This window comes from Lactuca sativa, chromosome 6 (assembly GCF_002870075.4).
Source record: "Lactuca sativa cultivar Salinas chromosome 6, Lsat_Salinas_v11, whole genome shotgun sequence".
NCBI classification, from domain to species: domain Eukaryota; kingdom Viridiplantae; phylum Streptophyta; class Magnoliopsida; order Asterales; family Asteraceae; genus Lactuca; species Lactuca sativa.
In genome coordinates, this window is record NC_056628.2 from 14,173,424 (window position 1) to 14,196,461 (window position 23,038).

General features: G+C 39.6%; 1 protein-coding gene across 1 annotated transcript; it reads left to right on the forward strand.

Moving 5' to 3' along the window:
- The first annotated feature begins 258 nt into the window (after positions 1 to 258).
- On the forward strand, positions 259 to 2,216 carry LOC111918767 (probable membrane-associated kinase regulator 2). The gene is made up of 2 exons (XM_023914388.3): positions 259 to 1,701; positions 1,812 to 2,216. The coding sequence occupies exons 1-2, from the start codon at positions 513 to 515 to the stop codon at positions 1,952 to 1,954; spliced, it is 1,332 nt and encodes a 443-aa protein (XP_023770156.2). The 5' UTR covers positions 259 to 512; the 3' UTR covers positions 1,955 to 2,216.
- Positions 2,217 to 23,038: the final 20,822 nt, after the last annotated feature.

Genomic DNA, 23,038 nt, shown 5'->3' on the forward strand with positions numbered 1-23,038 from the left:
AACACTCTAAACTTGAGTTTATCCATATATAATTGTCACTAAGTTTCAATCTTTGATTCCATGTTGATTTTTGGAAAGTAGGAGTTATGAAGTGGATTGAAACATAAGGGGTAAAAGTGTTAATTCCATATTCCTCTGACACACACGCTTACATATACTACAGCACTCACATGACTACTCTGTTTCTTCAACCACATATACGAAACAACCAGACAAACCCTAGCAAGTACCATTTTACATATTTCATCCTGTGCATTTAATAAATTATATATTTATTAAATATATTTTTAATATTCATCGGATAAATTTCCAAATGAACTGTTAAAAAGTTAATACAGTATATGCTCTTCTCTCTCAAGAGTAAAAAGAGAAAAAGCTTTACTTACTCTCTGATTCTGTACTTCATCGCCATTAAACAAACACCTTAAACCCACCATCTCTCTCCTTCTTCTTCCTCCTTTTTAACTTCCTTCTTTTTACCATCATCACTTTGTATTCTGGCTCTCCCAACTATGGAAGCTTTCAGCTTGCTAAGGTACTGGAGGAGTAATGGCGGTGATGGAAGCGCCAATGCTAACGTAAAAACTTCCGCTGCTTCACCCACCGCCACCACCATTGTTACAGCAGTCAGCACCCAAACCTCCGACACGGGAGACGACGAAGACGACGAGAATGATCACGGACCGTTTTTTGACTTGGAGTTCAGTTTACCGGTGGAAGGAGGAGATGATGAGGATACGAAAGACGGTGGCACTGGAAACGATGTCGATTATGGCGAGGAAGAGGAGGATGAAGAAGATGAAGAGGAATCAGATGAGAGGGAGTTGAAGTTCACGCTTTTGTCTGGTTCCAGTGGCGATAGTACGAATGATGCGAATGTTTCGGTTTCCCCCTCCGATGAGTTGTTTTTCAACGGCGGTTTCGTTCCTGTTGACCAGACGACGGAGACTAATTTAAAGCCACCGCAGCTTCGTGTTTCGTTGATGAAATCGGCGACGAAGCTTCGAGTTATGATGTTGAAGTTTAAGAAATCGAATGTGAAATGGAGTGAAAGTTCGGAGGCGAACGCATCTGGTTGTTCGAATTCCAAGGAAGAAAAACAGACAACAGATCAAACCGGAGAAGATGAAGGTTCCGGCAAGTCGATGACGGTGAAATTTAAAGTGGAAGAGGTTCCGATTGTGTCATTGTTCAAGAGACATAACAGTTCAAAGGCTCCAAAAAAGCGACAAAACGACGACGTGGTTTCTGAGGAGAAGAAATTTTCAAAGGAATCGATGCAGAAGTATCTGAGAAAAGTGAAGCCTCTATACGTTCGTGTTTCGAAAAAATACGGCGAGAAGTTGAAGTTTTCCGGCCAACTAAACTTACCACGGGCAACCAAGTCGAGTATGGTAGCATCGCCGGCGTCGGAAGAACAAAAACAGTCTCCTAAGAGAGAAAAGGAATCGATTCCAGAAGTTTCGGAACCACCGCTTCTGATGAGCAACACCAAAGGACTGAAACAAGGCAACTTACCGGCCGGACTTCGCGTTGTTTGCAAGCATTTAGGAAAGAGCCGGTCCGCTTCTACGGCGGTGGTCGCCGCCGCACCTCCAGGAACAGTATCGTCAAAACGTCGCGACGATTCGTTACTACAACAACAGGATGGGATACAGAGCGCCATTTTACACTGCAAGAGATCATTCAAAGCGTCCAGAGGTAACAAAATCAATCAAATTTCATTTTAATCACGATTTTTCAACAATTGATATACTTCAATAATACTCCAAACATCTCAAAGTTATCAAAATTCGTTGAAAAAATTACAGATTCAGTGTCGGATTGTTCATCAAGTTTATCAAGATCAGGCAGCGATCCGGCGGCGGCGTACGTTAAAAGCGCAAACAGTTCGTCGTCCGATGCGGCGGAATGTAAGGAGACGGTGGAAATCAACGACAACAAAAGCAAATGAGATAAATGATCATAGTCAAAAAGCGGGAAAATCGTATGGATTTTTCAGGTTTTGATGTTGATTGTGATAAAAACGAGGAAGAATTGAAATGAGTTTGCAATAATCAATCGAGTAGAGAGGGGCCATAGTTGGTAAATTATGTAGTCAATGGAATGCCCCCACAGTAGTAAATTAGACATTAATGGAGTCCTGTAAAGCTTCTGTAACATCGTATAATAACTTGTTCTTTATTAATATTATTATATTTATTATTCTTATCAAATTTATTGTTTGTTAATTCACATCATTTTCTTTTTTAAAAAAAACATGTTTTTGATATATAATTAATGAAATGAATTTGTCATTTGGATAAATATTCAAGATTGCTTCATGATAAGAAATAAATAAATATTCAAGATTGCTTCTTGATAAGAAATAAATAAAAACCGTAAATGGAATCGAAATTATTAAATCAAATTAATGATTTATAGAAAGGTAAAAGTAAATACAACAACAAGAAAGTCGCATTATTCTTTTATTATAACATATAATAATAAATGTTTTGGTTTTAAGATCTATTCTGCATGTGATGATTCTTCCTCGAGCTTTTATCAATTTGCCATGATTCGTTTTAAACTTTTAACGACTAATAAAGAAATATTATATTTTCTTTATAAAACATATTTTAATGCATTTTTTAGATTCTTATCAAAGAGATTGGTAGAATATTTGTTGCGATATCTTTTTATTTTAAATTAAATTTCTGGTTATTTATTGCTGCCAGGGGCGAGTCTACGTGTATTGAAGGTGGGTCACTTGACCCACCTAATTTTCTTTTCCTTATAAGAGTTCATTGATAAATATAAATTGTGACCTATCTTAAATATTTAAAGTGAACTACCTTAAATCAATTTTATGTTTTTGAAAAAAAAAAGGTATAAATCAAGATTCTTAAAGACCACATTTTATATTTTATGGCCAAATATTCAATTCATTTAAGATATAATCCAATAAAAAATAGTTCAAAATAAGTTAAACATAGATAAAAGAAAAAAGGCAAAAGAAAGAGGTGTTTTCACCATGTCGTTTCTTCTCCCGCTTTATACGGGATAGACATATGACTATATATATATATATATATATATATATATATATATATATATATATATATATATATATATATATATATATATATATATATATTGTCTACCGAACCCACTTAGTGAACCACGTGATTTTACTTTCTAGACTCGCCACTGATTGCTGCCTCGTTGTAAAAGCTTATTGTTGTTGTTTTGGACTTTTTTATAAATTGACAAAACTGTAAAATTGGTCTCTATGGTATTCAAAAATCTTTGGATAGGGTCCAAAAAGTTTTCAACTTGCATGGATGGTCCAAAATCAAAAATTTCATTTGGTTTTGGTCCCAAAATCATGAATTTCCTGTGAATTTGGTCCATAAAGCACTTGTAATGACCGTTTTGCCCTTCTAATTTCTTTTTGTATTTTTTCATATTTATTTTTATACTTTAATTGAAAATAAAAAATGCTCATACACACATACTCTCTCTCTCTCTCTCTCTCTCTCTCTCTCTCTCTCTCTCTCTCCCCCCCAATCGGATTTGGTCCCAACCCCATCTCTCATCATCTCCATTCATCGCACCTCCATTTTTCCGGTAACACCACAACCACCACCGATTATCACCTCTTGTACATTTCAAAGACAAATCTGGGTTTACCAACAATTCTTCCTATAACACCCCCTTAAATTCAGGAATCACCAATCAAGACATGCTCAATATAACACAGTAATAGGTGATTCCAGGGAGGAATCATCAATTTCTGAAAAAATCCTAGGTGGGGAAAATGAAATTGAAACATAAATGAAAGGGCAGAGTAAGGAGAACGGGTGTAGATCAAATAAACAAATGACCAATGATCTAGAGTTTACCAGAGCTTCAATCGATGTCAGAGTACTTGAATCGGCGGCAGAGGAACTTTTTGTTAGGGTTAAGCAGCCTCTGAATCGGCTTTGTTGGTTATGGTTTCAAGAATCATCGATAAATAAGGCCCAGGTAAGATTTTAACGGTGACAGAACATAGAAATGCTTTGTGTAGATCTGATCGTTAGGGTTAGGAAGATACGGAGAAGGAAGCAGAGAACGAGCTAAAGGGCATGGTGGTGAATAAGGGGATTCCAGAGGGTGTTTGGTTATCAACAATGGAGTCATACTTACAAGTAGTAGGCACTTCTGGGACAAAGACAACAATGGTTGTGTTTCTTAGACTTCTAGGGAGGTCACACGTCAGTGCTGCCACAACAATTAGGGTGGTTCAGAGAGTGGTCGGTGATTGTGTAAACGGAGAAGGAGCTAGGGTTAGGAATGATTTGTGTGGATGAGAGATAGATAGATAGAGAGAGGTTGTGGGGTTTATTTTATTTTCTATTTTTCTATAATTATTAAAATACTAAAACAAATAAAAAAAATATAAAAAGTAATATTAAGGGCAAAATAGTCCTTTCAATTTTTTCAGGACCAAAACCAAAGGAAATTCTTAATTTTGGACCATCCATGCAAGTTGAAATTTTTTTGGACCCTATCCAAAGTTTTTTGAATACCACAGGGACCAATTTTGCAGTTTTGTCTTATAAATTTAAATACTTATTTTGATGGTCAAAGATATCTTTTTTTTTTCTTCGGATCAAAACTTACCTTAAAAAATATTATTATTTGAATTAATTAAAACAAAAATTATAATCTTTTTCTTTGAATGAAAAATCTAATATATTCTTTTTTATATAATAAATATCTCGGATTTTATATTAGAAGTGAGTAGAATATTTTTTTTAATGTTTTACAAAACATGTAGTTAAAAAAATATGTTAAGCTAATAAAAAATTTATTTAGTAAACAGATTTAAGAAAACGATGTCACAAAATTTATCTGTTCCGTATAAATAGGTAAATTGAATTTTAAATTCTACTGTAAAAGGTTATCTTATTGATTATCCAGAAAAGAAATAATTCTATCCATTATTATTTGGCATGAGAAATAATGATCTTTATTAAATCATAAACATAGCAATATAGGATTGTACTTTCTGGACATTGAATTGTATTGTCTCTTTATTAAAGGATAATGTTTGGGAGCGAAAGAAAGTGGTTTTTTTTGGGGGAAGAAAGAGGTCAAAGATGGGGAAAGTGTGCCAAAGTGGTCAACTCAGCTTAACCTTGTGAATGTGGGGCTTAATCACTGTTAGAAAAAGACGTTTACGCTTTTTTCTCCTTTTAACGTCTTAATTATCAAAATACAAAGCTTTTAAAGTTTTATTTCTAGTTATTCACAAAAAAAAAAAAATTAAAAAAATGTAACTTTCATATTATTATATAATCATAATTTTTCGAATTTTTAAAAAATACCAACAATACATCTTCATTAATAATCAAATCCAACCCAACTATTTATTAAAAAATTATTTTCTCTTGTCTTCCACGTATATATAACCAACTAATCTTAATTTTTACAATATTAACAACTTTATCTAACAAACTCAATCCAATATTTTATATAAAAAATATATTAGAAAAAATATCAATAGTGATATGGTTTTGTAGGTAATTATTTTCTGCATATTTTAATATATTTTATTTATTTAACTTACAAATATATCATTTAGTTATTGATAATGTAAATATATTGAAAACCTAAATTAAAAGAAAATTTGAGAAATGAAAAAGCCCAACTATATGTTTGGTGGACCACACCCGTTGATGGGATTTTGTATTTTTTAATTATTTTTAGTTGTTTTGCACAACCAACCACACGTTTTAGTTTCCAACTAGGATTTTACTTTGTATTCGAGAAGCACAAGAAAGTAAGTTGTTATATTTTGAACAAAAACTTAGGAAGACTTAAGTTGAAAAACCACAACAGTGAATGGTCAAAGTCATGCCAAACAAAGATAACCAAAACTGTATTATATGCAAAACGTATATGAATATAAGTAAGTAAGATTCAAATAATTAGAAAACGTATTGCATGTGACCCGACTCATACATAGGAAACGTACATAAAAATAAGCATTGGAGCGTAAAAAAATTACAAAGAAATGTAGACGAACTCGAATTTATACCAAAACATATATATAAAAAAACAAATAATTTTTTAAACTAGCGAATTAAAGTTTTAAATTTACGTTGAAATGTTGACCACCTCTAATTTAAACCGATGTATACGAAAGGTTAGAAAATTAGAGGAGTGGTAATCGTAGGTAAATCAGATTGTATATATTACGATGGATAAAACAAAAGTTAAGAAAATAGAATGGGTGAAATTGATATTTTTTAAAGTTTAAGCACAGACGTGAATATAACATTTTAAAAAATAAAGGGTTGAAAATGACATTTTACAAAGTATAAGGATAATAGCAAACTTAGTAAGACTTAAATTGCAAAAAGTTAAAAATTGTAGGTGTTGGTGATTAAATAAAAGAGAAGGGGCAATTATAAACAACGAGTGAAAATGATAGGGGTGAAATGAACTATAAGAAAAATGTAAGGGAGAAAATGGTTAACTCACATTCGTTTTTAGAAGATGTATAATATAATATATATCTTTACTAACCTTGTTGATGTGTCGCTTAACATATAAGTTCTTTCTATTTCAGGATGTTGCGAGGAAGAAGCATTTGTGGAAGATGCATTCGAATATGTTTCCGAATTGTTCTTCTTTCTTTGAGGAGGTGAGGCAACAATAGGTGGACTATGTTGTCGTGGGGGAGACTCTTCATGGGTAAGAGTCCAATTGACGTAGCGAATATAAAATGGAAACATAAGCTTTGTTGTGTTTGCCACGACAGAAATATGTTGGTCGTTAGGCTGCAAAAATCATATTCTTAGTTTAACATGAAAAAACATTGGAATTTCTAATTATATATAATCCTTAATATAATATAAAAGGCATACCACAGACACATTGATTATTCAACGATATTGAACCCAAGATAATAGTGTTTTACTTCTCCACGACCTCATCTGTAACAATTATGTCGGCATCCGTATATAATATTGGGCTGCCTTTAGGAACGTCTCCAAAATCCATATCTATGGAAAAAAGGTAAGTATCATGCTATTATAGTATAAAAATGAAAGTACACGGTATTATATACTACAAACCGAAGTACAATGTTATTATCGTATCAAACACGAAAGTATGATAACTATTTAAATGCATTCGAAACTAACCTTAAACGGAAGCATAAAACTGGCAACGGTATACTTGTGTACTTTCTTGGATTCAGGATTGGCCTGCTTGAATATTCTAAATTTTTCTATTTTCTCAAACATTCAACGCATCAACCTCGAAGTATAGGTCTAAAAATATGTACCCAATGCAAACTTGCAATTTCAATTTATTTATTACAATTAGGTATTATTGTATTTATACATAATCTTTAAATGTAATACATGTTCCAATCATCTATATTATTAGCAAGCTTGTATACTGCCTCGGGAATGCCCGTTTTAACGTCCCGTCCGTGGAGACCTTTCAACATAAAAACAAGTTGGATAAGCATTACAACATCTTCATCCTGAAGTGACAAATAATTCAGAGACATAATGTATTCTTCTAAATCTTTCAGCCGCAAATGTACATCAGAAATGTCTGGGAATAACCGAGCACGAGGATTTGAATTTAACCGGACTTTTTCATCATGGAGTAAATCCACATAAGGACCAACTCCTAAACTACAAATCAAAATATATTTAGTTTCACCAAAATCCAACTACATCCCCTGTATCTCAAAAAGAAACCTCCCCATTTCAAACACTTGTTGAGACCTTACTTCATGCAACATCATCAAATGCACAAGTAAGAGGTCACCATGGGGGACATGCATTCCTAAGAATCTTCCAAATGCTGAAGCTTCAAATAATACTCGTTGCGATTGTGTTAAATAGTCTTCAATGATCGTACGCATCACACCTTTTGATGTTAAATCTGTTTTTTTATTGAGATCATCGTGCTACATACCATATACATTTAATTTCATATAAAATGTTAGTAATTGAAAATAAAAAACAAGGTTTCAAAATTACTTTTCTAATTCGGTTTATGAAATAAATAGCAATGTACTTTTTATAGAAAAATAGTTGATATCAAATGGCAGAAAAAGAGGGGGGGGGGGGGGGGGGGGAAGGCATTTAAGGTCATTCCGTGGAGGCTAGAGGTCATTCCGCAGAGACCCCTCTGCGAAGTGACCTACACCTCTGCGGAGACACCTTTTTCGCTTTTTTATTCATTCCACAGAAGCAACTCATCAATCCGTGGAGATCTCTCTGCAGAGTGACCTTGTAGCACTTGGTTCCCGGTATGTATTTCTTGTAATTTAAAATTCTTTGTAACACCGAAAATTTCAAACAAAATTTTCATTTTAAAATAATCGTTTAATTCTTAGAAACACTTGTTTAAATTCTCATTCATAATCGAATTACAAAACATGACTCCATTTTCACTTGTGTAGAAAACCAGGATCCTCAAAACATGACTCTTTCTCTGGTGTGTACAATCAAGCCGGTGCCGTCCCGTGATCCAGAAAGAAACCTGCAACACAACATAAAACAAAACACTGTAAGCACGAAGCTTAGTGAGTTCCCCAAAATACCACACATAACACATATTAGCCACTCGAGGCTATAACTCTGTGGGTCCGTGGACCCTGCTCTGTGAACCCTCTGGTTCTAACTCTGTGAACCTTCCGGTTCTAACTCTAGGAACCCTCCGGTTCCAACTCTAGAAACATGCATAGCATAAATCACATAGAAATAATGCAGTACAACACATATCATACATAGCATACAAATACTCTGTCACATAACTCTGGTTACCTACTCAAGGTAAAGTATAGTGAGAAGACTCACTTGGCAAGCAGAAAGCAGATATCCCCACACTTGAATCTCGAACTCACCACCGCCTAATACATAAGGCATATACTCTCATGAATATAACTCTCGAGACTAGAATCAACCCTCTCTTAGCACCCTCTTAAGGGTAAAAGACTATTTTACCCCTCTCTTGGCCCAAAGGCCACATCGCTGACCAAGCCCTAAAAGTCAACGGTCAACTCATGGTCAAAGTCCTTAGTCAAAGTCAACCCTCCTGGTTGACCCTGATCGCCAAGTCAACCCGTCGACTCGTCGAGTCCCCATGCTCAGAACTTCCCCATGCCGCGACTCAACTCGCCGAGTCACCCCGAGACTCGCCGAGTTCCACAACTCTGAGTCCACTCGCACACAACTCACCGAGTCATCCCTTGACTCGCCGATTCTCGACTCAACCAGAAAATATTGGGACTCTTCGAAAAGACTCGCCGAGTCCAACAACAGACTCGCCGAGTCTAAGGCTATCTTCAACCTACTCGCCGAGTTGTTCATACAACTCGCTGAGTTCCAGGCCATCTTCATCCAACTCGTCGAGTCCACCCATGTGACTCGCCGAGTATCACCGGTCTGAACCCATACAGAAGCATTCCAGGCCATGCAATTGATAGATCTAGCCTCCTACAACTCATCTATCACGTAAAGTGGCAAACTTTACGTGAATCCAAATAGATCTATGCAATTTCACATTAGGGCTAAGGTTTGGGACAAAATAGCTCCATCAACCACTCACAAACGGGGACTTTCATGCATTCCAACCCTTCTCCATTCCAGATATGAGGTAGCAACCTCAGATCTAACCTCTAAACTCCAATACATCCAAAGATATGATCTCTAATACCCCCAAAATGATGCATCTAGGAAATAGAAGCTCAAAAACGAGATATTACCTCAGAAGAACGCCCCAACAGCGATGAAACTCAATTCCAAGCAAAGCCCCTTGCTCCAAGCCTCTTTTTCTCTAAGATCTCTTCAACAACCACCTCTCCAAGCTCCAATTTGCTCAACAATGGGGTTCCTCCATGAAATTAGGTTTTCTGGGACTCAAGGGGTATTAAAGAGGCTGGGAAGGAAACATAATGTTCTTTATATAGGGCTCAACCCCGAGAATTAGGGTTTTCTCCACTCAGCGCCTACTCACCAAGTCCATCTCATTGACTCGCCAAGTCGGCTACTTAACACGCGACTAAATCGCGACTCTACTCACCGAGTCCATCCATTGACTCGCCGAGTCACTCTTTCCCAATTTACTTTTTTAGCCCTTCAACTCTACTCTTGATATTTCGGGATGTTACATTCTTAATTCTTGAATTTTTGCCTTGGACTCGGCGAGTCGGTCCACCGACTCGCCGAGTAGGAGCGAGATGAGATGCGGGGTCCGAGCCTTGGACTCGGCGAGTAAGCCCTGTTTAGGAAAAAACCCTAACCCGAGTATTGTCACCCTATTTAAGCACATTAACTCAGCCCCTTGTCCTTAACACTTCCAGAGAGTTGTAGTGAGAGTCCCTAGTCCCCCATATTGTGCTTGTGAGTGAGTTCTTGCTTGGTGAAGGGAATTGGAGCTTAGAAGAAGAAAAGAAGAGATTGAAGAGTGCAAGAGAGGGAGTAGAGCTTCCATTCGGGTAGTAAAGCCTCTACCTTGATCTTTAGTTCATTAGATCCCATTTTGTCCCAATTTGGTGGTTTTCAAGCCCTAAAACACCAAACTCCATGTGTTTGTGCTTAATGATCCGAAAGGACTTCAGATCTAGACCTTATGGACATGTTAGAAGCATAAAGTTGTTGTAGTTGAAGTGATTGAGGACCCCATGGAGTGCATGACCTCTTAAAGAGCTTGGAATCGCGAGTCGGTCCTATCGTCCTGAGTAGTGAGTTAAGGACGACTCGGTGAGTGGGAAGAAGGGACTTGTAGAGTGGGACCGGGTTAGTGGGAGAAGGACTCGGTGAGTCGGTGCCATGACTCGGCGAGTCCAGTCAACTGGAAGTTGACCTTGGACCAAGGGTGGGTCAGTCATCTGACCTAAGGGTATGTATGAGAGGCTAATCTATGTTTATGATTTATAGCCGGAGGATTTCCGGTTCAGCAGTCAGGCGCTTAGCAAACAGACATCAGCAGCTACTTTCGAGGTGAGTTACCATGCAGTAGCGGTGGGTCTACGGCCACAATGTCGGCCCACCAGTAGGAGTTGTATGATAGATGATTGTCTCTGTGATATTCATCTAGGTTTGCTACTACCTGTGTTATGTTTATGTGCTAGTATGATATGATGCTATGTGATATGTGTTATGTGGTAGCAGTAGGGGGTGGAATAGTCCCTAGTATTCGGTCGTAAGGACCGAAGGGGAGGCCAGCACCCAGATATGCTAAGCAGTATGCGGTCGTAAGGGCCAAAGGGGAGACTAGCACCCAGATATGCTAGTCAATATCCGGTCGTGAGGACCGAAGGGGAGGCCAGCACCCATATATGCTAGGCAGTATCTGGTTGAGAGGAACGAAGGGGTAGGTCGGGCACCCAGATATGCCCGACAGTATATGTGTGTTTTGTGATTATATGGTATGTGGTACAGTGGGGGAACTCACTAAGCTTCGTGCTTACAGTTTCAGTTTTGGTTTCAGGTACCTCTTCTTCGAAGGGGAAGGAGCTGGCACGGTAGCGGCCCATCACACACATGCCTTGTATTCCGCACTATGAGATCCTCCTGGGAATTTGTACTCTGACATTATTATGTTTTATAAAATGTTTTTCAAGACATGCGATAACTTTTATGAAATGATATGATTGGTGAACGTTTTAATTCTAATGTATGCTAAGTATATGTTTTTAAAAAAATGAAATTTTTGGCTCGTATTTTTAGGACGTTACAAGTTGGTATCAGAGCCCTGGTTTGAGGGATTCGGACAGACCTTCGGGGTGTCTGAACTCAAATAGAGGGATTAAAATATTTTAAAGAAGAAAATATTTTCAAAAAAGCTAAGTAAAGAGTTTTAAGAAGGAACGAAGTGTGTGATGTGAGAGACCGGACTAGCTCAAGTAAGTATTCCCCAAAGTACCCATACCAGCTTATGTTATGTTTATCAGTTTCAGTAGAACAACATGCTAGAATAGGACTAAGGATCTAGGAGTGATGCCATATGTGCCTGCTTTATGTGCTTCAGTGTATGAAAATTTCATGCTAGAATTGAGTAGACAGCAGTAGGATAGCCTGTTAGGGTTATGCCTAATAGTATGAGTTTAGCATTGTATGCTAGTTCAGCTTTTCTCTATGAGGACGGATTTGCTTGAGATTGTTCCTTTTTGTCTGAATGCTGCTTGCTTTGTGCTTCGTGGGACTCTGCATGATGGGAGTTAGGCATTAGGTGAATACGTCACGTCACATGTGATCAGGGTTGAATAATCTTAGAGTGCTGGATTTGGCCCTATTGCGCAGCTCTTGTCTGAGTCTAACCGTTGTAGGGTCGAGTCTGTTACTCGAAGGATTATTTGAGCATCACCACATGTGATGGTATTCAGGTAATGACTAATTGACATTACACGGAGGCCTTCGGCAGCTGAGGACCGGGTAGGGTGGAGTTAGAGATTTTCCTGGGGCAAGCCTAGGATGAGTATATCAGTGATTAGTAGTAGTGAAAGGGACCTAGTGGAGTCAAGGCAGTCCTTGGAAAAGGTACGGATAGATGTGGAAGGTAGTATGGGCTAGTACTACTGAAAGCAGAGGATCCGTATCCGAACCGAGGAAGGCCAAGATAAGACCAGGGAACTTGTAGTAGGTGTGATCCCTCCAGAGGTATCAGTATCACTAAAAATTATTATTTATGTATTTCAGAATGGTGGTACTACGCTCGAGGCCAGCAGTTGGCAGTACAGGAGAGGGATCGGGTTCAGGATCAGGTTCCGAGCCAGTAGATGAGGGACTACGCGAGTTCATCGCGTCAGAGATCACCAGAGGCATCCTTGAGTCGACCCCCATTATCTTCGGGTCGATCAAGGAAGGGATATTGGAGTTGATGGAGGATCGCCTCAGGGCATTCAGGAGCGACATGGCATCTGTCCAGTCGGGATCTCGCACATTGTCCTTCAAGGACTTCCGGGGCAGTGGTGCGTCGGATTTTCACGGGGCGAAGGACCCCATAGCTGCCAGACGATGGATTGCAGACATTGAGTCTGCACAGAATGATTAGCTTCTGCCCTGAGGGGTCGAAAGTGAGGTTCACGACAGGGTGTTTACGAGATCGAGCTAGGGATTGGTGGGAGTCCGTGGGTGACTCGTTGGGAGCCTCGGCTGTCGAGGCTATGACTTGGTCGGACCGCGACCAGGTTCAGGGCAGAGTTCGTGCCGGCTGTCGAGCTTCAGCAGTTGGCCAGGGAGTTCTTGGATATGAGACAGACGACGGAGACTATGGCGGATATCACCGCCAAGTTCCGGGAGAGGGTGTTGCTGGTGCCCCAGTACGCGGGTGATGAGGATATGAGGAGGACCCGCTATCATGACATGCTACGAGCTGATATTCGGGAGCATGTCAGTTTTTCAGCTTGCCCTACCCTGGACTCTATGATTGCTAGGGCAAGGGAGAGGGACATAGATCTGGAGCACATCCGGAAGAGGAAGGCGGAAGAGGGGCATGTTATGGGGGCTTCGGGGAAGAAGCCCAAGGGATCGGATGCGGGGCCGAAAGGCCAACAGGGGCGGGGCCGCTGCAAGAAATGCGGCAGGGCGCACGAGGGAGCATGCAAGATGGGATCGTCAAGATGCTACAAGTGCGGCAAGTCAGGGCACTTCAGTCGGGATTATACCGCCCCTGCACCTGTGATACAGACGTCTGAGTTTCTATGTTTCCACTGCAACCAGAGGGGCCATAAGAAGGCCAATTGCCCCCAGTTGACAGCATCAGCGCCAGTAAAGGCGCCAGCTCCAGCGACCCTGCGGATCACTGATGGCCGGCAGGGCAAGGCAGAGGCTCCAGTGGTGAGGAGTCGGGCATTTCAGCTGACTACCGAGGAGGCTCGCGCCGCACCCGATGTGGTGACGGGTATGATTCTTTTCCTCTATTTTTTATTTTTATGATGTTATGATATTGATATGTGCCATATATATATGCGTTAGGATCGTTCCATGTGAATGGTATCTGTAACGCCCGGGTTTCAGGGCTAAGCATTTTTGTCAATGTAATAGTCTAGGTCAACTCTTGTAACTCTTTTTGAAATAATAAAGATGAAATATTTGAGTATTATGTGAATTATATGTGTTTATTATTTAATTATAAATGTATAATTAATAAAGAATAAAAATGAGCGTCAAAATTAAAGTGTGAGATAATCCCGATATCTCTACATAAAGTTGTAGAATATGTCTCAAGGTTTCCGTTCATATAAGGAACGCCGAAATCCGAGTTATAACGAAGAAGTTATGACCCGTCGAAGTTTCACGACAGAACCGACACGATACCGGGAAGCGTGAATAATGAATTTACGATAGAGCGAGATTTAGCCTTAGTGATCTAAACGAAAGTCTTAGAATATGTTAAACTAAGAACATCGATAAAAAGAACGCCCAAATCTGACTTCGTATGAAGAAGTTATGAGATTTTAAACAGACCAATCCTGGCCCGGCTTGTTAAAAATATAACTTTAAAAATAAAGTCAAAATTAGCCGACGGAGTCTAAACGAAAGTTGTAGAGTACGTCTTCACCTACGCGTGGATATAAAGAACGTCAAAAACGGAGTTCGTATGAACGAGTTACAAATTATAATAGCATATTTACGTATTAAAATAAAGTATAAATCATGTATACGTACACATATATATACATATGTATATATCATTAGAAAGGTATCGACGATGCGGTCATTATAAGACTAATGTTGAGTTCTTTCGACATTAGCTTAGTACAAATATCATTAAATCCATTTATAATAGTATTATAGAGGGGTGTTTAGTTGTTTATATAACTAAAAGGTCATTAAGTAATTATGGAGGGTAGTTTTTGAAAATTCAATTAGTATAAATAAGAGCCTTGGGCTCTCATATTTCTTGCACCATTCTCTTGATTCAAGAGTCTTTCTCTCCTTATCCCCCGAGCATTTCGGTCCCTCGTGATTCGACTTCTCTTTCTGTAGCTTAGTATAGTAAGGTGAGCGCTGAAGCGCTGCACGAATCTTTCTTAGAAAGATTCAGCGACGAAGTTCTGCCCCTGCAGAGCCCGACTCCTAGCTAAAACCCCCTTGTAAGTAAGTTATGCTTACCTTATTTTAATATAGCTTATATTTAAAATTAGTATTGTTATTATGAACTTATAATAAATATTTGAGCTATTATTATAACTTATATAAGTGTCGTTATAATATTTTTTTTAACTACTCGCGGTACGGGGAATCTGGTTTAAAGGGCCGCATAGGGTTGTTGGATTTCAGAAGTGCTATATGCCAAAATGGTCCTGCCCTCCGGTGTTTTATGTCTGGCCCCTGTCTGTACATAGTGGTTGGAAAATATTGTTTAACGCTTATATAATAATAATAATACTAAGACTAATAGTTGGTCACGGTAAATATTAGACTAAAATTTAGCGATAATAATGCTAGGTTTCGTCGAAGGAAAATAGAATCGTTAGAAGCAAGCGCTGCCCGATTTTGGAATCATCACCTTAACAAGTGAGTGCATAGTTACTTTCAACTTACACATAGATATGAAGTATTTTATATAAATTACGTGCTATGTGTGCATATTATCTGAATACTTGCTATCTATGCTAGATGAACGTTGTTATACATGTTTTCAATGATTTAAACTGTATATGTATTTTATATCTATGAAAATGTTGGGGTAAAACATGGGTAGATGCAATAGGTGATGTGTGATAAAATGATGAGAGGCCTCGATGTTGATGTTGTTGATTCTGTCATCTAGCGGAGTATGGATGACGACCACGGACTCTTCTAGACAGTCCAGTGGAACACTAGCAGGCTCACAACTTGTAGGTGTTTGTGAACGATGTGTTCACCGGTGTACTCCATCCCCCACATGGTTGCCTTTAGGACATTTATTGCTGAGGAATCCCCTTAGCAGCAGTGTCCGTCCCGATGATGATCCTTAGGCTAGGTCCCTTATGATAGGTGTTTAGGGACGTAAAGTGAGGATAACGGGAACGGGTAATCGGGTTATTGTTGATCGATGAAATTAATAAACTTATTTATTGTGGGTTGAAAACCCTATGTGCTCACCAGGCTCCCAAGCCTGACCCACTCGGTTTTATGTATTACAGATAGTGGCGCATGAGCATAGGTGTGATGTTTTGGACGAGGGATTACGGATATAGGCCTGTAGATATGAAATAATGTAGTAAGGCTTATATTGTACTGTTTATGCTTTTGATCTGTACGAACATGACATCCCGAGTCTTTTAATGAAATACATTTCTATGGAAATGCTTTGATAAATCTTTATCATATTTTTGTTTTGGGACAAATTCCGCAACACTTTCATTTAAAATGTAACTCTGATTTTCAAACAAAGCATAAACAAACCGGTCTTTTCTGGCTGTGATTTTGGGGATGTCACAGTTGGTATCAGAGCATTAGTTTAAGCGAACTAGGAATTTGTAGGATTTCTAGACTTAAACTTAGAATGCTAAGCGATGATTGTGAGGTGTGAGCACTAGCTTATTTTAGGAATTGTGCCTAAAATGCTTTTATGTGCTAAATGCTTTATGCATAATATGCTGTTAATTGTTCGGATCTATGGTCTGTTGCCGACCGGATCTGGAAACCTTATGTGTTTAGGATTCTAAACGTACGACTACGATATTAGAACTAGCATGTAAACGTTTTGGAGTGATAAGGACAATTTAAAACGTCTATCCTAAATAAAGATCTAAATTCACCTTATTCGGTGTATAGATCAAGATGGCAAGGACCCGTAGCGGAAACGTGAACGCAAATGGAGGTAGGAACCAACCCCCAGTGGTTCAGCAAATACCTGTTGTTGAAGAAGTTGCACCTGAGCCAGTCACCATGGCTGGAGCTCAAGCCATGATTCAGGCTATGCTAGCTGAACAAAGGGAAGAAATGAGACGGATGCTCCACGAAAATAGGGACGAACCTACCATACATGTTGAACCGACGGAGCCAGTTCCCGAGCCATCTGAGGAAGGGAACTATAGCCGCCAAGTGAGTCAATTAGGGACTCAAGGTGAGAAAAAGGATGGCCCAGAAGGGAGAAACAACAAGGATGGGCGGATGTACAAAAATTTCTTGGGTGCGAAACCACCAAGTCTCTCAGGAAGCCCAAAGCCTGTTGAGATTATGGACTGGATCTCCGAGATGGAGATGGTGTTTGAGAGTTGCGACTGCAGCGAGAAGCAGAAGACTGTCTTCGCTGTGAGACAATTGAAAACTGGAGTCTTGAGCTGGTGGAAGCTATTGGCACTTACAATGCCACGGGGAGAAGCTCTGAAAATGTCATGGGATGAGTTCTTGGAACAACTGAAGGCGCAGTACTGTTCAGAGATAGACCTGATTGATCTGAACAATGAGTTCCAAAATTTGAAGAAGGGGAGAACGAGCATCGATGACTATGCTGTTGCATTTACGGAAAAGATGAAGTTGTTTCCATACCTAGTGCCAAACGAACTTTCCAAAATTGAGAAATTCGCAAACGGACTGCCGGCTGACTTTGGCCCAACAGTTAAGATGGCAACCACTCTGAAATCAGCTGTTCGAGCAGCTAAGAACGTGGAGACCCAACAAAAGGAAAGAGGTCTGGAGAGGGCTGAGGTTGGTGAGAAACGGAAGTTCAATGGATCCTCGAAGTCCAACAAGAAGAGTAGATTCTCGAAGTCTGGTTCGAGGGGAGGAGGATCAGAAGCGAAGTGGTGTGACAAGTGCAAGAAGAAGCACTCTGGGAAGTGTGACGGAGGGGTCACTTGTTACAAGTGCAGAAAGCCTGGGCACTACGCCAATGAATGCACCCTCAACCAGAAAGCCTGTTATGGGTGCAATGAAGAAGGGCACATTTTGAAGGACTGCCCGAAGAAGAAGGAGACAGGAAGACCCAACATACCACCGAAGCCGAAGGCGAGAGCCTTCCAGATGACGCTCGAGGCTGCAAAGGAGGCAGCAAACGTCGCTTCAGGTACCTTTCTTGTAAATGGTTTGCCTGCAAATATAGTATTTGATTCCGGAGCCAACTACTCCTTTGTGTCGCATAAATTTGGTGGGAAATTAGCATTGCCTGTAGAAAAACTAGATAATGCCCTGATTGTAGAAGTTGCCAGTGGCAAATTCGTACCTGTTAGTAATCGTATTAGGAGCATCGTCATTGACCTAAACGGAAACGAATTCCACGAAGAGCTATTACCCATAGAGTTAAACGGTTTCGACATCGTTTTGGGTATGGATTGGCTTAGCGCCAACGATGTTGAGATTCAATGCCGAAAGAAGATAATAAGGGTAAACCCACCCAGAAAGGAATCATTTATTGTGTACGGGGACAAACGCAGATTGAATTCTGGAATCATCTCCCTGATGAAATCCAGGAAATGTTTGTCCAAAGGATGTGCATCATACTTGGCATTCGTAATCGATGCTAAGAAGGAGAAGAAAGAGGTGCAGAATATACCGGTTGTGTGTGATTATCCGGAAGTCTTTCCCGAAGATCTTCACGGATTACCACCTGATAGGCAAGTGGAGTTTCATATAGACTTGTTACCAGGAACAACACCGATAGCAAAGGCACCTTACCGATTAGCACTGACGGAGATGAAGGAGCTCATGACACAACTTCAGGAGCTGTTGGACAACGGTTTTATTCGACCTAGTTCATCACCCTGGGGAGCTCCGGTGTTATTCGTGAAGAAGAAGGAGGGAAGTATGAGAATGTGTATAGACTACCGAGAGCTGAATAAGGAAACGGTGAAGAACAAGTATCCATTGCCGAGGATTGATGACCTATTCGATCAGCTGCAAGGTTCGAGCTACTTCTCAAAGATCGATCTTAGGTCAGGATATCATCAACTAAAGGTGAGAAAGCAGGATATTGAGAAGACTGCATTCAGAATGAGATATGGACACTACGAGTTCTTGGTTATGTCATTCGGGCTAACCAATGCTCCCGCAGCATTCATGGATTTGATGAATAGGGTTTGTAAACCATTCCTCGATAAATCCGTGATAGTGTTCATCGACGACATTCTCATCTACTCGAAAAGCCAAGAGGAGCATGGCAAGCATCTACGGGAAGTATTAGAAGTGTTGAAGAAGGAGAAGCTTTTTGCAAAGTTCTCCAAATGCGACTTTTGGATACGGGAAGTCCAATTCTTGGGTCATGTTGTTAACCAGGAGGGAATAATGGTTGACCCCGCAAAGATCGAGGCTGTAATGAAGTGGGAACGTCCAAAGAGTCCCACGGAGATTCGAAACTTTCTAGGATTAGCCGGATATTATCGACGATTTATCCAAGACTTTTCTTCGATACCTGCTCCATTAACAACTTTGACTCATAAAGGAGCTACGTATACGTGGAGTGAGAAACACGATGAGGCATTCGAGAAGCTAAAGAAGAAGTTATGTGAAGCACCGATACTTTCTCTACCCGATGGAGTCGAAGATTTCGCGGTTTATAGTGACGCTTCTGGAGTCGGGTTGGGTTGTGTTCTGACCCAAAGAGAAAAGGTGATAGCATACGCATCTCGACAATTGAAAGAGCACGAAAAGAACTACCCCACTCATGATCTGGAGTTGGCAGCGGTAGTTTTTGCCTTAAAGATATGGAGGCATTACCTCTACGGCACGAAGTGCAAGCTCTTCACTGATCATAAGAGTCTCCAGTATCTCTTTAATCAGAAGGAGTTGAACATGAGGCAACGACGCTGGCTAGAACTTCTCAAGGACTACGACTGTGAGATACTTTACCACCCAGGTAAAGCAAATATTGTTGCTGATGCTCTCAGTCGGAAAGTCAATCTGGAAAGGAAAAGGCCAAGAGCGTTAAGAATTGAAGTCGTCTCAACGATTGTGGAAAGTATCAGGAAAGCTCAAGAAGAAGCTTTAGAGAAAAATGACCGAAAGGAAGAACGTTTGGGAAGAACGTTAGTGTTTGGTACAAACAGTCGAGGACTGAAGGTATTCCAAGATCGAATTTGGGTACCTAAGACGGGAGGAATAAGAGATCTTCTGATGGAAGAAGCACACAAGACCATGTACTTGATTCATCCCGGTAGCACTAAAATGTATAGGGACCTAAAACCCTACTACTGGTGGCCGACGATGAAGCTCGATGTTGCGAAGTATGTGGCCGAGTGCGTAACATGTGCGAGGGTTAAGGCACAACATCAGAAACCGTATGGGAGTTTAGAACCCTTACCTGTACCCATGGGTAAATGGGAAGACATCACCATGGATTTTGTGACTAAACTGCCCAGGACGAAGAACGGTCACGACATGATTTGGGTAGTCGTGGATCGTTTCACCAAGAGTGCACACTTCATAGTAGCCAACGAGAAGTGGTCTATGGATAAGCTCGCAAATGCTTACGTGAAGGAAATTGTAAGACTTCACGGTGTCCCTCTTACGATTGTATTAGATCGTGATAGTCGTTTCACGTCAAGGTTTTGGAGGAGTCTACAAGAGGAGTTAGGTACAAAGTTGTGTTTGAGTACTGCTTACCATCCGCAAACTGATGGTCAGAGCGAAAGAACGATTCAGACGCTGGAAGATATGTTGAGAGCATGTACCCTCGAATTCCAAGGGAATTGGGACGAGCACTTACCTCTGGTAGAATTTTCCTACAACAATAGTTTTCACTCGAGCATCAAGATGGCTCCTTATCAAGCCTTGTATGGGCAGAAGTGTCGTACGCCGTCTTGTTGGCTTGAAGCCGGAGAGAAGCAGTTTATGGGCCCCGAGATAGTCCATGAGACTGCTGAGAAGTTGAAGGTGATTAGGGAAAGGATGTTAGCAGCCCAGGATCGTCAGAAGAGCTATGCTGACAAGAAAAGACGACCGATAACTTTCGAAGTTGGGGATTCCGTTTTGCTTAAAGTCTCACCGTGGAAGGGACTTATACGATTTGGGAAACGAGGAAAGTTGAGTCCAAGGTTTATTGGACCGTTCAAAGTTCTTCAGAAGATAGGGAACCAAGCTTACAAGCTGGAATTGCCCGAAGAACTCAACGGTATTCATAACACCTTCCATGTGTGTTATTTGAGGAAATTCACGGGAGATGTTCCCGACATAATTCCAATCTCAGAGTTAAGGATGGATGAAAATAAAAGGTTGATCGAAGAGCCTGAGGCAATTGTTGACCGTAAGACTAAGAAGTTACGACGCAAGATGGTCGACTTGGTGCTAGTCCGATGGAAACATTCGAATGGGCCGAATCTCACTTGGGAAACAGAGGATGACATGATGAGTCGCTATCCACATCTGTTTGCTGATGCATGATTCCGGGACGGAATCATCCTAAGGGGGAGAGAATTGTAACGCCCGGGTTTCAGGGCTAAGCATTTTTGTCAATGTAATAGTCTAGGTCAACTCTTGTAACTCTTTTTGAAATAATAAAGATGAAATATTTGAGTATTATGTGAATTATATGTGTTTATTATTTAATTATAAATGTATAATTAATAAAGAATAAAAATGAGCGTCAAAATTAAAGTGTGAGATAATCCCGATATCTCTACATAAAGTTGTAGAATATGTCTCAAGGTTTCCGTTCATATAAGGAACGCCGAAATCCGAGTTATAACGAAGAAGTTATGACCCGTCGAAGTTTCACGACAGAACCGACACGATACCGGGAAGCGTGAATAATGAATTTACGATAGAGCGAGATTTAGCCTTAGTGATCTAAACGAAAGTCTTAGAATATGTTAAACTAAGAACATCGATAAAAAGAACGCCCAAATCTGACTTCGTATGAAGAAGTTATGAGATTTTAAACAGACCAATCCTGTCCCGGCTTGTTAAAAATATAACTTTAAAAATAAAGTCAAAATTAGCCGACGGAGTCTAAACGAAAGTTGTAGAGTACGTCTTCACCTACGCGTGGATATAAAGAACGTCAAAAACGGAGTTCGTATGAACGAGTTACAAATTATAATAGCATATTTACGTATTAAAATAAAGTATAAATCATGTATACGTACACATATATATACATATGTATATATCATTAGAAAGGTATCGACGATGCGGTCATTATAAGACTAATGTTGAGTTCTTTCGACATTAGCTTAGTACAAATATCATTAAATCCATTTATAATAGTATTATAGAGGGGTGTTTAGTTGTTTATATAACTAAAAGGTCATTAAGTAATTATGGAGGGTAGTTTTTGAAAATTCAATTAGTATAAATAAGAGCCTTGGGCTCTCATATTTCTTGCACCATTCTCTTGATTCAAGAGTCTTTCTCTCCTTATCCCCCGAGCATTTCGGTCCCTCGTGATTCGACTTCTCTTTCTGTAGCTTAGTATAGTAAGGTGAGCGCTGAAGCGCTGCACGAATCTTTCTTAGAAAGATTCAGCGACGAAGTTCTGCCCCTGCAGAGCCCGACTCCTAGCTAAAACCCCCTTGTAAGTAAGTTATGCTTACCTTATTTTAATATAGCTTATATTTAAAATTAGTATTGTTATTATGAACTTATAATAAATATTTGAGCTATTATTATAACTTATATAAGTGTCGTTATAATATTTTTTTTTAACTACTCGCGGTACGGGGAATCTGGTTTAAAGGGCCGCATAGGGTTGTTGGATTTCAGAAGTGCTATATGCCAAAATGGTCCTGCCCTCCGGTGTTTTATGTCTGGCCCCTGTCTGTACATAGTGGTTGGAAAATATTGTTTAACGCTTATATAATAATAATAATACTAAGACTAATAGTTGGTCACGGTAAATATTAGACTAAAATTTAGCGATAATAATGCTAGGTTTCGTCGAAGGAAAATAGAATCGTTAGAAGCAAGCGCTGCCCGATTTTGGAATCATCACCTTAACAAGTGAGTGCATAGTTACTTTCAACTTACACATAGATATGAAGTATTTTATATAAATTACGTGCTATGTGTGCATATTATCTGAATACTTGCTATCTATGCTAGATGAACGTTGTTATACATGTTTTCAATGATTTAAACTGTATATGTATTTTATATCTATGAAAATGTTGGGG